The sequence below is a fragment of the Megalops cyprinoides genome, chromosome 4 (assembly GCF_013368585.1).
Source record: "Megalops cyprinoides isolate fMegCyp1 chromosome 4, fMegCyp1.pri, whole genome shotgun sequence".
Lineage (NCBI taxonomy): Eukaryota > Metazoa > Chordata > Actinopteri > Elopiformes > Megalopidae > Megalops > Megalops cyprinoides.
The window spans coordinates 25,957,266-25,971,245 of record NC_050586.1 but is presented as its reverse complement, the minus strand read 5'-3'; the positions used below and the strand labels follow the sequence as shown (position 1 = coordinate 25,971,245).

The 13,980-nt window shown below is 42.8% G+C and overlaps 1 protein-coding gene across 1 annotated transcript; it reads right to left on the bottom strand.

The window, feature by feature from the left end:
• Positions 1-9,768: 9,768 nt before the first annotated feature.
• Positions 9,769-13,646, bottom strand: rfk (riboflavin kinase). The gene is made up of 4 exons (XM_036527916.1): positions 13,126-13,646; positions 11,066-11,217; positions 10,553-10,655; positions 9,769-10,376 (listed from the first exon to the last, which is right to left on the bottom strand). Exons 1-4 carry the CDS (start codon positions 13,205-13,207, stop codon positions 10,246-10,248), a joined length of 468 nt encoding a protein of 155 aa, XP_036383809.1. The 5' UTR covers positions 13,208-13,646; the 3' UTR covers positions 9,769-10,245.
• Between the last annotated feature and the right edge of the window lie 334 nt (positions 13,647-13,980).

Below are 13,980 nucleotides of genomic sequence, written 5' to 3'. Positions count from 1 at the left end.
AGACACAGCGTGGAGTGCCTCACCTGTAAGCCTCACCTGTTCAGGCTGGGGCGGGGCTGCGTGGAAACCTGTGGATTGGGGTAAGTGTGGAGGGGGCGGAGTCTGTGCCAGGGCAATGCTCTGGGTGTCACATCACCATGTGACCAAGCTGTGTAGAAACTGCAGAGGGAGACCCCTAATCCTAACCCCAACCATAACCCTGACCCTAACAACCCTAATCCTAACAACCCTAACAATACCCCTGACAACTCTACCCCCAACCCTAACCTACATGCTACAATTGTCTTTTATGAAATTAAATTTACAACTTTATAACATGTACAAAGACTTACAATTTGCTGATGACAAGCATATTTTCACTGAAGTTTCAAGTTGTGTGTAACAGCTTTTCTCATTGTAAAGTCAATGCTTCATAATAGCCAAAGGAAAGCATCCAGAGCTTTTATCCAGATATATAATTGTAAACACCAGATGGCAGTATATGCGCACAAAAGCAAAATGGCTGAATTTTAGGCATTCTATTGCCTTGAAATCTGACCTCCTGAAGTCTCATGTTCTTATGGTTATTAGTCAGCTACATTGCAGCTACTTTAGTAACTTTAGTAACTCATCATTCTTTTGTTATGTATCTGGCTTTGGATACTTTATTTTCCTTTTTTCAATAAAACAGAAATGGCACAGATGCTAAAAGTTTAAAGGATGATTGAGGGCAGTTCTAACAGTGGCCCTGTATCACTTCTCAGCCATCCCGAATTGCAAAAGGAGGACTTTATGATTAAAAAGAAACCTTTACAGAGATAGTGAGAAATAAGCACCATGACATGAAATGCATGCAAAAAATTCCAGCTCTATAAATGGAGTGCCATGGGCCTTTGGGTGCAGGGTTCTGAGGCAGTTTGGTACAACCATGCCGCAGATCAAACCACATTTCACAGCACCCGTTCCACTCCAACATGTGCGGGTCACATGGGGAAGACTTGAGAGAAGCAGTATGTTGAAGAGACCTCTTAAGCCCTTTGTTTTCTAGATATTTCAACAGGCAGGCAGAAAAGTAGCACTGTGAAGAAGAAGTCATGCTACTCTCATTGAACAGACACAGTGACGTTAGCACTCTGGGAGTGAATTTATGAGGCCAGGTTTAAAATGTGAAAATCATAAAGCACAGTGATATGAAGATGAAGTGTCGTGTATTAGGAAACTATGCCAACATATGAAAAGTTTTTTTTTTGGAGGGGGGGGGGGGGGGGGGGGGGAGTTGAAATAGAGAATCTCTTTTGCAAGGGTGACTTGAGACCTTAGGCTAACTGTCCATGTAAAGACTCAGAACGCATGATGCCACAGTCAGAGCTTGACAGTTTGTGTGGCCTCCTACCCTCAGTCACTACGCCAACATGTCGTCGAGGACGTGCGAACGCTGTGATCCCAGCTGTACAGAATGTACGGGCAGTGGGAGCACGCATTGCCTCACCTGCAGGGACAGGTACTTCTACATGAAGAACAACGGGCGCTGCTATCCCTCCTGCCCTGAGAACTACTATGAGGACAAGCTGAGAGGGACCTGCGAGAGGTGTCACCCCACCTGCAAGACCTGCATGGGTATGAGAGGGGTGGGGTCAACACCAGGGCCAAAAAGGGCCCTCACTAACAGATCTGAAGCCAAAAGCAACACAGCATAGGGGAACTCTATAGACCTCAGATAGTATAGTACAGGATATACCAATATAGCACAGCATATACTAATATTATGCAAGATGCACTATATTAGTAACTTCTGTACTATATCAATATAAGATATACCAATATAGTAGAGGATATACTAATAAAGTGCAAGATATACTAATATAGTACAGCAGATACCAAACTAATACAGAATATACTAATATACTACAATGCACAAACTCTCTGTGCCATCTGAATTCATTCAGCAAAATAATGCATTTTAAAAAGCACAAGATGAAATCTGTTTTAGTCTGTCAGCCAATGATGAAATAATAAGCCAGAATGGAAGTAAGCTTTCAAAGTGGACACTCTTGCATTTGAAATCTATAAGTAAATATTTGTCATTTGTAGAAGAATAACTTGCATCTAAATTGTTTTTTAATCTTGTGATGCCACATCTCAAGGTTTTATTTGACCCTTGTATCTGAGATGAATGGGAATCACTCAACCAGTTAATCAGTATATCAATCAAATCACATCTGAGCTTTGTCTGGTTGTAGCAGCTCAAAGAACATGCTGTGCTGCCGTCATCATTTTGTAACTGCTTTACCTCAACAGGCGCAACCAATCATGTTTCAGCTTTGTGTGTTTGTATTGGCACAAAGGCCGGGTCCCTGAACCCTGGCAGTTCCGCTCCTTTTATCCCTTGTAGTCACCCAAGTGGGTAGCTGTAGGGGCGTTGACTTGTTAATCAATGAGTTTCCTGTGACTTTGTGTCCAAAAAGTTCCAGGGAAAGAAAAAATAACACTCAATGGCATATCATGGTTTATATATTAATTGTTTTTTTTTACTTTAGGAATGACACACATTTAAAAGTAATAATATTCATAAAATGTTAACTTTTTACATTTAAACCATAAAAAAACAGATTTTTATGTGAAATGTCACATTGTACTGATATGATAGTGGTCAATGAGTTACGGAATTAACAGAGGATTTATTCATTAGAAGAGTAATGACTCACCCAATATAGGTTTTTTTTATCTAGACCTGACATCATTTCTGAAAAGAAAAAAAAAATACTTTAATATGATGTTCAGGATAAGGCTAGCACAGTTTGTATGATAATGCATTGTGGGTTATGTATTTTCAGACGGAGGGGCTGTTGGCTGTCAGTCCTGCTACATGGGCTACAAGCTCGTAGGGCAGATCTGTGTGTCTGACTGCATGCCAGGACAGTATGCAGTTTCTGTGGTAAGAAAGCTTTCAGCCATCTCTTGCAACAGATCCCAGAGAGGGAACAAATGTCCTTTTCGCAAGAGTGGCTCCCCCTATTGTGGTAAAGCTGCATAATGAACTAGTCCAGTTCCAGCTTCATAGTGGGTAAATGATTGGACAGCAATTGCCCTGATGGTTAATCCTGTCCTATTACCAATGGTATTGTTTGGAACCTCATTTTAATGTTGCTTCCACAGTTGGTGCAGAACCTTAAAAATAAGAATGCTAATGCTAAATCCCAATTTCCAAACACCTAATATTGCTTCCCTTGCTGGGGTTCAGAGATTTCTTGCTCACAATGATCACACATTTAGAGGTACACTGTAGCATCTGTAGCCTGTGTCCCCCTGACGGCTGCAGGATCCGTCTGTGAAGTGTGAGGACTGTGACAGGTCCTGTGTGGACTGCAAAGGCCCTGGACCTACCGGCTGCACCGTCTGCCCGCCGCTCGACCTGCTCTCCGATGATGGCCGCTGCCTCACCTGCTGTGGGGAGGAGGGGCGGAAAGACTCCGCCCCCTTGCCCTGGGAGTGCTGCAACTGCACCGAGACCCACGGTAAGTCCCTCTCCCTCCATCGCTACTTCATGAGCAGCACTTTGGTAAGACTCCATTGGTTGATATGTAAACTGCCATTTTGGCTTACACTACAAGGGCATACATACAGCATGCATGTATGCCCTTGTAGTGTGTAAGCATGCCAGTGGAGTTTTTCTATTCTGATACTTATGACAGTAAAGGTCAGGAGCAACATATTTTCACATTTGGGGTGAAGTTACTCTTTGAGTTTTCTCTTCAATATGGACAGATTCTGCCCCCAAAGACATACCCCAGATCAGTTGCCATTTACTTCAGAAGTGTTTGGCTTAATATTTATGGTTCAGCTAGCTGGTCCTGGATCAAATATTGGAGCACAGTGGATCACAAGCCAACTGTACGCTTGATACTGGTGAGCTTGTTGTTTGGGTGAAGCCTCTGAGGGCCTGCCACATTTGGTAAGGTGTTAAAATGAAGGTTGTTAGGATATAATACAAGGCCCTCCAAACCAGGGAGAGGATACTGCAGCATTAGGAATGAAGGACATCTCGCAGAGAAGATGTGCAACAGCCTTCCGGTTTGGGTTTCCTGACTTCCTTTCTCCCCCAGTGAGCATTCACACTAAACAGGCAGAGAAAGCCTGGACTATAACGTAGGTTGTCCGCTGTGTTTGCTGGAAGACAGGATTGCCAGACTTTGGCTTTCATACAGTATCATGAAGCACAGGTCTTTTGGTTTCTACCCCAGCTCATCCACTCACCTCATTATCATTATCTTCTGTCTCTGCAGATGAGTGTGTCCTTTCTGTGAACTTCAAATTACGGAACGCAGAGGAGTTGGAGGGGCGTCCGGTGCTCTTCATCACCGCCAGCATCCTGCTGCTGCTGAGTCTGGGCGCCGTAGTCTTCCTCTTCATGAGAACACGCTCTAAGGAAGGCCCCAGGGTGAAATCCGGAGGCTACGAGAAGCTAAACAACAGCGGCAGTGGCGCCAAGTCCTCCACGTCCCTCGAGCCTGGGCAGTCGGGCAGGGCAGGGCACCTCCGTGAGGCACAGCTGGTGGACTACAGGGACCGCACGGGAGAGGAGGAGGAAGAGGACGAAGACGATGACATCGTGTACATGGGTCAGGACGGGACCGTCTACCGCAAGTTCAAGTACGGGCTGCTGGAGGAGGACGATGAGGAGGAGCTGGAGTACGATGACGAGAGCTACTCCTTCCGGTAAATAGCACAGAGAAATCCGAGCCTAGCTTTACCTGGTTCCGTCTGCCTGTTTGTCTGCTTATCATACTTTGTCTCTCTGTTAAAACTCATGTGGATTGCACTGATAGAATCATAGAGTGATGATACAGGCTTAGATTAGTACTATAGAATGGAACAGGGCTAGATTACTGCTATAGAATGATGGAACAGGGTTAGATTACTGCTATAGAATAATGGAACAGGGTTAGATTACTGCTATAGAATGATGGAACAGGGTTAGATTAGTGCTATAGAATGATGGGATAGTTTTAGGTTAGCAAAATAGAATGATGAAACAGGGTTAAATTAGTGTTATAGAATGATGGGATAACATTAGACAACTCAAACTGTATTTAGGTCACATTACTTCCAAAAACAGAGCACGACAGAGCGCACATTTCAGAATGCATTTACCTAAACTAATGTGTTACTCCACGATCCTCATGAATCCATGTGAATTCAATTGATGACTTGTAATACACAATGCAATTTATCAGAAAAGTTTTTATCTTTGTATTAGTATTGTGAAACAAATACAGCAGTGAGTCCTGCTGCCGAATGCCATGCAGCAGTTACAGTATTTTGCAATTGATCTGATTCAATTTTCACAACAGGGTTTCAATGTGCAAAACTCCTAATGAAAAATTCTACACTCCTAATTCTGGGCTCACAGTCCCATACAGCATGGGAAATAAAAAACAGCTGTATCAAATGAGGTTGTGCACATGGGTGTCAGTTTGTTTTGAAAAAAGCGGGGGACAACGACGGATTTGACGTGTTCACACCTTTTTAAGTTTACACAACAGACTGTGTAACAGAGCGGAACTTGCACCGTCCGAAGGTGTGATAATAGTTATTTATTATAAAGGTAGCTCCCCAACCTACCGATACCGATCTCCCTTCAAAAAAAAAAAAAAAAAAGACAAGCCCCAGGCAAACTTGCCCCTGATCTTTTCAATAGCTAGAAACGCCCCTACTGGGGACAGGTCCCCCGTGTCCCCAGCGTAAATGATGCCTATGGTATTACATCATGCAAAAGTTTATCATAGCATCAGAACATTGGATATGTTCATTGTTGAAATGTAATCATTGCTGCTTTTAAAATAAAATGGTCAGTCAAATACTACTATCAAACAAATAATTCTCATCAAAACAGAGTATGCAGTGGTCATTTCTTCAAATTTGGGTTATCCAAATAGTAATGAGTAAAAGGTTTGTAACCTACTTGTAGTAAGTACTTGAAATTATGAGCTCATTATGTAAGCATTCCCTGTTGTATTCTGCATTTTATTTGTTGAATATTACAAATTTCTGTAATATATGGAGTCAGACATTTGGAAATTCTGTACATCATACAAAGCAAAATGATGAATGCATCAGAGTCCACAACGTCTGCCTAAGCCCCTTCCATGACCCTGCACTGGCCCGGTCCATGCTGCCAGAAACTGCCATACATTCTAACAGCCCTTTATGTAGCGGTCAAGTGATTACCAGTTGCATTGCAGTACTACTTACCTGGGAAATGTTGCTGGAAGCAGAGAGACATGATTGCAAATGTATACTGAATTGATTTAGTGATCTGAATGTCTAGTAATAAGCATTTTAAAGTTGTGCTAATATGAGGGAGCTGTCTTCTGAGAATTCAGCATGTGATTTAGTTTTGCATTTTGTGCGTAAGCACACGATTTTGTCTTAAGAATTTTGCTAGGCAGTTTGCTTTGTTTTGTAAGTTGAAACTCTAATGTGGAAATTGAATCAAAGCAATCATAAAATACTGTAACAGTCAGCTTGATTGTGATGCCATCTGTGCTATACACAACAGCTTCCTTTGAGTACTTGCATGGACATATTTTACTTTATTATTTTACATTATTATTATAAGGACAGTGTATGTTTCAGATGATCTGCCTTGTAGACTATTTTCACAACTGTGCCTTCAAGGCAAACCGGACTTAAATGTGTTATCACAATCCACTGTCATACCGCATTCAACCCTAAAGCATGTGGGTTCATTCTGAGAGCTTAGGTGAATGCTGGGACTACAATGTAGGCTTCAAAAAGATTGTGTAAGAAGACAAGCAGACGCACATTCAGTATGTTAACTCCATAATTTCTGTCAGTGAACAGAATTTAAGTAGTTGGTGTGTTCAGATATGCAATGCTGTGTTTCCACTGATCTTGCAGCACTTCGACAGATTGACTCAGGTCTATTAGAAACACAGCCTAAGTGTGAGTGGATGAGAACCAAGATGGGGATTAACTAAACTAGGTGACAAGGGCATTCACACCATGGAACACTCCTATAGCTAAGAGAGTAAGAACGCTGCAGCATTAATCATATTTTTAAACCATGTTAGTTGTGTCGGATCCCACACTGCACTTATTAGTGTAACTGCTGTTAATGTCTCTGATCAGGATTTCTTTGTGCTGGATTTTTTTTGATGTGAGAATGTTCCTTTGTTTTAAAATGTTTATTTAAAAATAAAAATGGTACTGAATGTGGTTGATGAAGCCAGTCTTTCAGTTTTTCTTCCTGGCCTGGAATTCTGCTGAGTAATGGTGACAGAGAGGAGACGCCACATGCAGACAAACACAACACAAGCTCTCAGACTACAGCTCACTTTAATAATGAATAATCATGTACATCAGCAACAGGAGGAAAGATTCTTAGGACAAAAACAAGCTCCAGAACAGAACTGTTAACACAGAGTGGTCCCTGAAACAGGCTAATGGCTGGGGGGCATAAATGTTTTTTTAAAAAAATGACAATATGCCAAAAACAAACTGTTCTAGTTAGATTTCTACGTGAACACTTTTCCCCACCTTCCAGAACGGGTTCCATTTAGTTTGCCTTTGATAAAAAGACAGCATTAAAAAGCAAACACAGGCATGGGTGACTCTTATTTGATCATAATGTGGCGCTCTTTATTCTAATTACCATTTTCATATCAGGTGGTTTTGACATAGGCTTTAACAGTTTGTAGATTTGTTCAGTGAAATACTGCACATCCCACACGGGCAACCTGTAAAAGGCCAGGCCCAAGTTCTGCACCATGAGAGAAATGCAGCACAAAGACAGTACAATAATAGTCTCATCTCCTTGTTGCCACAGACATCTGAGCTTTGTTACAAAGCAAATGCTTGGCTTTCCTTTGCCATAGATCCATTTGAGTTTCACCATGAGATAACACGCATCTCGTGGCGACCACAGACTGGTTGTGCCTGGGATTAGCATGCTAGCAACAAACTTCTTCATGCAACAGTGGTGTATGACGCTTCATGAACTCTCAATCTTACCTACATGCTGTATGCAAATTACTCCAGTGCCTTGTATTGTTATGTATTTGAGAAGAGATTGTGGCGGGAATTGAATAGGCTGTGATATTAAACAGGGTCGAGTTTGTGATCATTTAACTTTTTTGGCAATTATTTGTGGAAAGCATGCGTGTCGAGAGAGCTGCGTTACTGGTGGGTTTTGGTGCCTGGTGATGGCCCTGCTGAGAGCAGGCTCTCAGCCCAAGTCTGCAGTTTGCAGGGGGAGGCTTTTTCTCCCTCTACCAGCTCTTGAATGTGGACACAACCACTGACAGCGCTGGTCCACAGTTACCATGCTGCGCAGACTGTGTGCAAATGCACTGCTCATCCCCTTCTGAACACATTCTGTCCACTATTCCACCACAGATGTCCATCTGCACAATGCAGGGATAGGCGAATCTGCACAGCACAACTCCCTAAAACACGACCATGGCCTCAATAAGGCACCACATGGTGGACACACAACACTATACACACACACATCATTCCAGTACAGAACATCACTGGACTGGATATATAATTTATGACATGTCAATCATTTCACATGGCATCATATATTTCTGAGCTAACTATGCTCGTTCCTTTAAATTAAGTATTTTTTGTCAAAGCTGTTTTCAACACACAGGACCCTTTTAAATACCATCATACATATTCCAGTCAACAGGGAGTAAAACACACAGCCTACACGAATGCAAACATTTACACCTGAATACCACAAACTCTTAGCAAAAATGAATCGATCAATATATACCAAGACTGTAGAGATAAAAAAATCATCTTTTGCCTTATAATTTATCTTATTCACAGTTGTGTACTGGCGCCAGACATCATACACAACCCAGACACACATGAAGATCTCTTTCTATTTTATCATTCCTCAAAACACTACACACCAGACGGCAGCATCTTGAACTTAGACCTCTTGTAAATCAGGATCTCTCCCCCGCAAAGGCCCTATCTTAAATAAACAAAAATTAAACAGATTGTTGAAAGGGTGTTAGAGTTCAGTGCATACTAAACTGTCTTAGTCAAGTGATTCAAGCAGAAATATTAACCGATGACCTTAGGCAGAGCAGGAAGACTCACCCTGACTGACCTAACCGACCAACAATGAAGACAATGGTCAGAAAACAACACGAATAACAGCAGGCAACGCTAACTGTCAATCAACGTCACTTTTCTGCATGTGATTGGCTAACAAATGTAAAAAAAAAAAAAAAAGGAAGGGCCTTGCCTTATCTCTATACTATCAGAGGAGAAGCCAGACAAAGTGGTGGCCTCAAAGAAGTCATCAAAGGGTAGAACTGCTGAGCATTAAGGGCAGGGTGGAACCCTGGGGTGGAAGCAGGGACCAGGGTCCAGTGCTTGCACATGTATGACCATGTGCAGACTGTGCTCTGACAAGGCCAAACTACCACGTGAGAACAACGTGACTGCCAGCAAAGGTGCACACACACACAAAGACAAATGAAGGAAATGATACCTTCCGACTAACCAAGCAGACAAAACCAGCACTTCCACACGAATAAACCATCCAGAGCCATGGCAGAGCCTTCCACCTCCTCCACTAGGGGCTGAGACACATCCCTTACATCAGGGCGTGGGCTTCATACCTTTTATCCTGTCACAGATTAGCTGCTCCTTCATCATAATCGGTTCAGAGCAGGCACTACACAGGTCCACTGATTTTCACATCACCTGGATTGGTCTACAGTGCACAAACTAGAGTACTACTGTAGAGATCAGTGCAGTGCCTGCTCCAAAGTGATGCCCATGAAATAGTTTTTGTCACTAAGAGAGCTTTCTTAAAGCAAGCAAAGCCTGCTAACCACTGAATTTACAGAGCAATGACCTGGATGCAGATACAAGCAGAGGAAGATGAACTGGCCAGTCTGACCTTCAGTTTCCTGTGCAGTCAACAAGGGCAGACAGATGCAGACCAGGCAGACCAGTATCAGATCAAGGACAGGCTCACAAATACAAGGTCAGGGCTTGTGGGACCTCCCCCCTACAAGACATAGTCAAAATGCCCCTCTGGAGACTGCAGGAGGAACCTCCTCAGTCTAAAATTACAGTTGAATGCATATTTTAAGCAACATTTATGTGCTTTTACAACACATTTTAAATGAAAAATTACACAGGACACCCTAATGACAGCAGAGTAGTTAAACAGACATGCTTCACGAAGCTGGAGAATTGGGGGGAGGGGGGCTGTCAGTGGCCATTCATGATCTGATTGGTTGACGTCCTGAAGAAGTTGTCCTCTTTCAGTTTGACATGCTCAGGTAAGTCAAGCCTCCTCTTGGCCTCTTCGATGTCACCGTGAATAGCTGTGATAAGGGCATCTAGAATGGAGGGATCAGAAATACACTCAGCTAAGGTGACACCCCGAATCCACTGAAGGGCAGATTAGAATATGTGTGTGTGTATGTGTTTAACTATTATCAAACAGTCAAAGCCCCGGGGGGGTGTGTGTGGGTATTTGGGAGAGTGTGGAAGTGTGAGTGCATTCAGTTCTCACCCAGTGAGTCAAAGCCCCTCTCTGGCCGGATGTAGCCCACCATGGCCACACTCAGGATCTCACCATAGAAATCCTCCTTAAAGGTGTGAATCACATGGGTCTCCTACAATACAAACCATCACACTTTACTCCTCAAAATAATCACCTCCTCTCAGACGCACTCACATCACGACAAACACCACTGCACATGCAGACTGGGCATACTGCATGTGCATGTTTGTTACTACGGATTTCTGACTGTTCTCGTAGTAGGAGTGTGCGTTATCATAGATTTCTCACTGTTCTTGTAGTAGGACTGTGCATTATCATGGATTTCTCTGTGTTATTGTGGAAGGGGTTAAAATTACCAAGAATAGCTCTGTATCCTTGAAGTAGGAGTGTATGTTGCTGTAGAGTTCTTTGTATTCTTATAGTAAGGATGTATGTTACCATGGATTTTTTGTTGTGTCCTTGTAATAGGGGTGCGTGCTAACATGCATTTTTTGGAGCTCTTTTAGTAGGGGTCTACGTTACCATGGATTTTTTGGTGTTCTTATAGTAGGGGTTCCAGCCAATGCTCATGACCATCTTGTGCACATCCCCACCCCCGACACTGGCCCAGCCATAGTAGATCCCCGTGCTGATGTCTGCAGGGAGGTGTTCCACCACCGAGTCTGGAAAGTTCGCTGGAAGAGGGAAGTAACAATCAACATCAGTCAGTCAATCAATCAGTCAACCAATCAAAGTACAGGAATGGGAACAACACTCTCAATGTGCAACCTTTTCAGCCATTCCAGCTTCTACTAATAGCAGGGACATGTAAAAACAACAATCAGCTTCCATGCCATACATCAACACTCAACCTACAGCAATGTTACAGTGACATATGGTATGAATATGACCCCAAAATAAACCAGTGCTTCATGTAACCTGCAAATGAACAGGATGAATAATTAATGGAGTAACAAAACAAGCTCACATCCTACTCGGGATTCTGACATCCCTCATCATACAGGGCTACAAAGCGGTGCACTCCCACTATGGACAGCTCCACCCCCCACCCCCTATTGTGGCTGGGACAGCAGCTGGCCTGAGGCATGCAGTTTTTTTCCCCTGTACAGGTTTAAGTTCACAACATACTATAGCTGTTGTTAAGTTCCCACATACTACATCCTGCTAAACCAACAAACCCAAGCAAAAAAATATCAAGGCCTTAAATGATCATGAAATTGGGAAGAGAAACCCAAACACTGATAATGTGAATTTAATTCTTGGTATTTTTATTGTTCTGTTGAGGGCAGTCTAACTGCACTAAAATCACCGTTTTATTTTGGGGGCAGTCACTGACTGCAATGAGTCGGCGACACGGGGGACCTTTGAATAGTTTTAATGTCACTGCGGTGAAGCGTACTGCGACAGAGAGTAAGACATTATAGGAACTGCTTAATAATGACCAGCATTCCCACATTTAAGCACAGCACACGTAGAGTACACAGTCTAAGCAGCTGTCGTAAAATATCGGGCGAATACCCCCGTTAGTTAAGAACAGATAACAGCGGTGAATTTAAGAAGGCCCAAAGCGCCCTGTGACTTAAAGCGCGGCCTAGAGTGCGGCAGGGGTACGTATGTGTTTACACACACTGACCTCCAGGAACTCCCAATGTCTATTCCTGGACGGACTACAGAGGTTATCATGTTTTCTCCCTTTATCGCGAAGTACATGGCCAACCAGATAATCCCATTCAGGAAGAAGACAACAACTGGAGATGAATGCCTGTCGCTAGCTAAAATAACGTTACATTTTTCGAGCCCCCCCATCAATAAACTAATACACTTTTTTCGGACACCACAGAAATAGACAAAAATCGTGGGTTCCACCACCAGTGTTGGTTAGGTAATTACACTAATTGACAACGACCAAGTAATCTTTCGGACTGAAAAATACATATATTCTGATTGCGAATTCATACATTTCACATATTCTAGTCAACACTGACATTGGCATTTCACTTAACCAACGTTACCCATTAGTTAGCATACGCTGGCTAACTAAATGCGTAGGTCCGATGTCGACACAGCAATGCAGGCAACGCAATATAGATGGGAGAAATAGAGTCACCTAGCTGACAATTTTAAAGTTGACATAACGGTAACGTCAATTTTATCTAACGTTACCGTTGACAACCAGCAGTCTGTAATTTTTCTAGGTAACGTTATATACAAACCGGGCATAACATTAGAGGTTACAGACAGCCGACTAGCTGGACAACGTTGGCGTTACCCACCTTTCTTACTTTAATTTTCACTAATCGCCTAAGAGCTAGACCGAAGCCACAATAAACGAGTTTCTACTTGCTAAGGAAGTATCCAACTTTAAACTAACTAGTTAATCTAACGTTAATTATCTGAGATAGTACTTCATTTACGTTAGACAACGTTAGTCTAGGTTATCGAAGGTTACCTAAAACGATATGACAAATTAGCTCATTCGGATATCATCAAACTGACAACGTGACGACGCTGCCAACCAGCTAACGTTAGCCAGCTAACCTGGCTATCGTTAACTCAGCAGAGTCGATGGAACGCTGCACTACCTGTGGGGATCCCCAGCTCCTTGCTTCCTCTCCCGAAACCTCGTATAACCTCTCCCCTGCAAAAATACGGAAGGCTCTTCATATCCAGGTTTCCAGTTTGGCTAGCTCCCTCGCTAGCGGGTCGGTTTAGACTACGGTGATAGCTAGCAGGATATCGCTTTGGAGTTTTGATAGTTCGCCGACTTTAGCTATCTTGGTACGCTACTGAGACGCTTGTTGATGTAATTAGCCAGCAATTGGCGTTCGTCCTTTTGACCGGCGAAAATGGCTGCAGTACACTTCAGTACGGACTAATTTCTAGACGTTTCCTTCGTGATCAGCGTGGTAGACTAAATTCCCCGTTACTTTGTTTGCGACGCGCCCTTTTCTCTATTTATTATCCAGCTGGCTATCATATTTAGAGGACCTTTCCTCCTTTATAACATTGAGGGCTTACTTTCAATTAAATAAGCTAAGTCAAGAACTGCGTTAGTCTGACTGTAACGTTACTCACGGTACAGTACGTTGACCTCAGCACACTATACTTCCTGTTACGTAATGAGTGAGTTCCGCCCACTTTGTGTTCATAAACTCCCTCTCCTACAGCGACCCCCTGTGGAAAACCATGGGAGTGAACGTCGTACATCATTAAAAGATAGCTATAAACACGGCAGAATAATTCACGAAAACAATCTCCTCCGCTGACTGTATTAATATTTTCATGTACATTATTTACGAATCTTAAAAAATAATGCTCAATTTTGTTTGCTAAACGTACAGCTGCAATAAAGACAAGATGAAAATGTTGAGAAAATGGTTTGAAAAATACAAGGAGAGAGCAAGGCAACGAATATGTATGCATCACATATTCTCAAA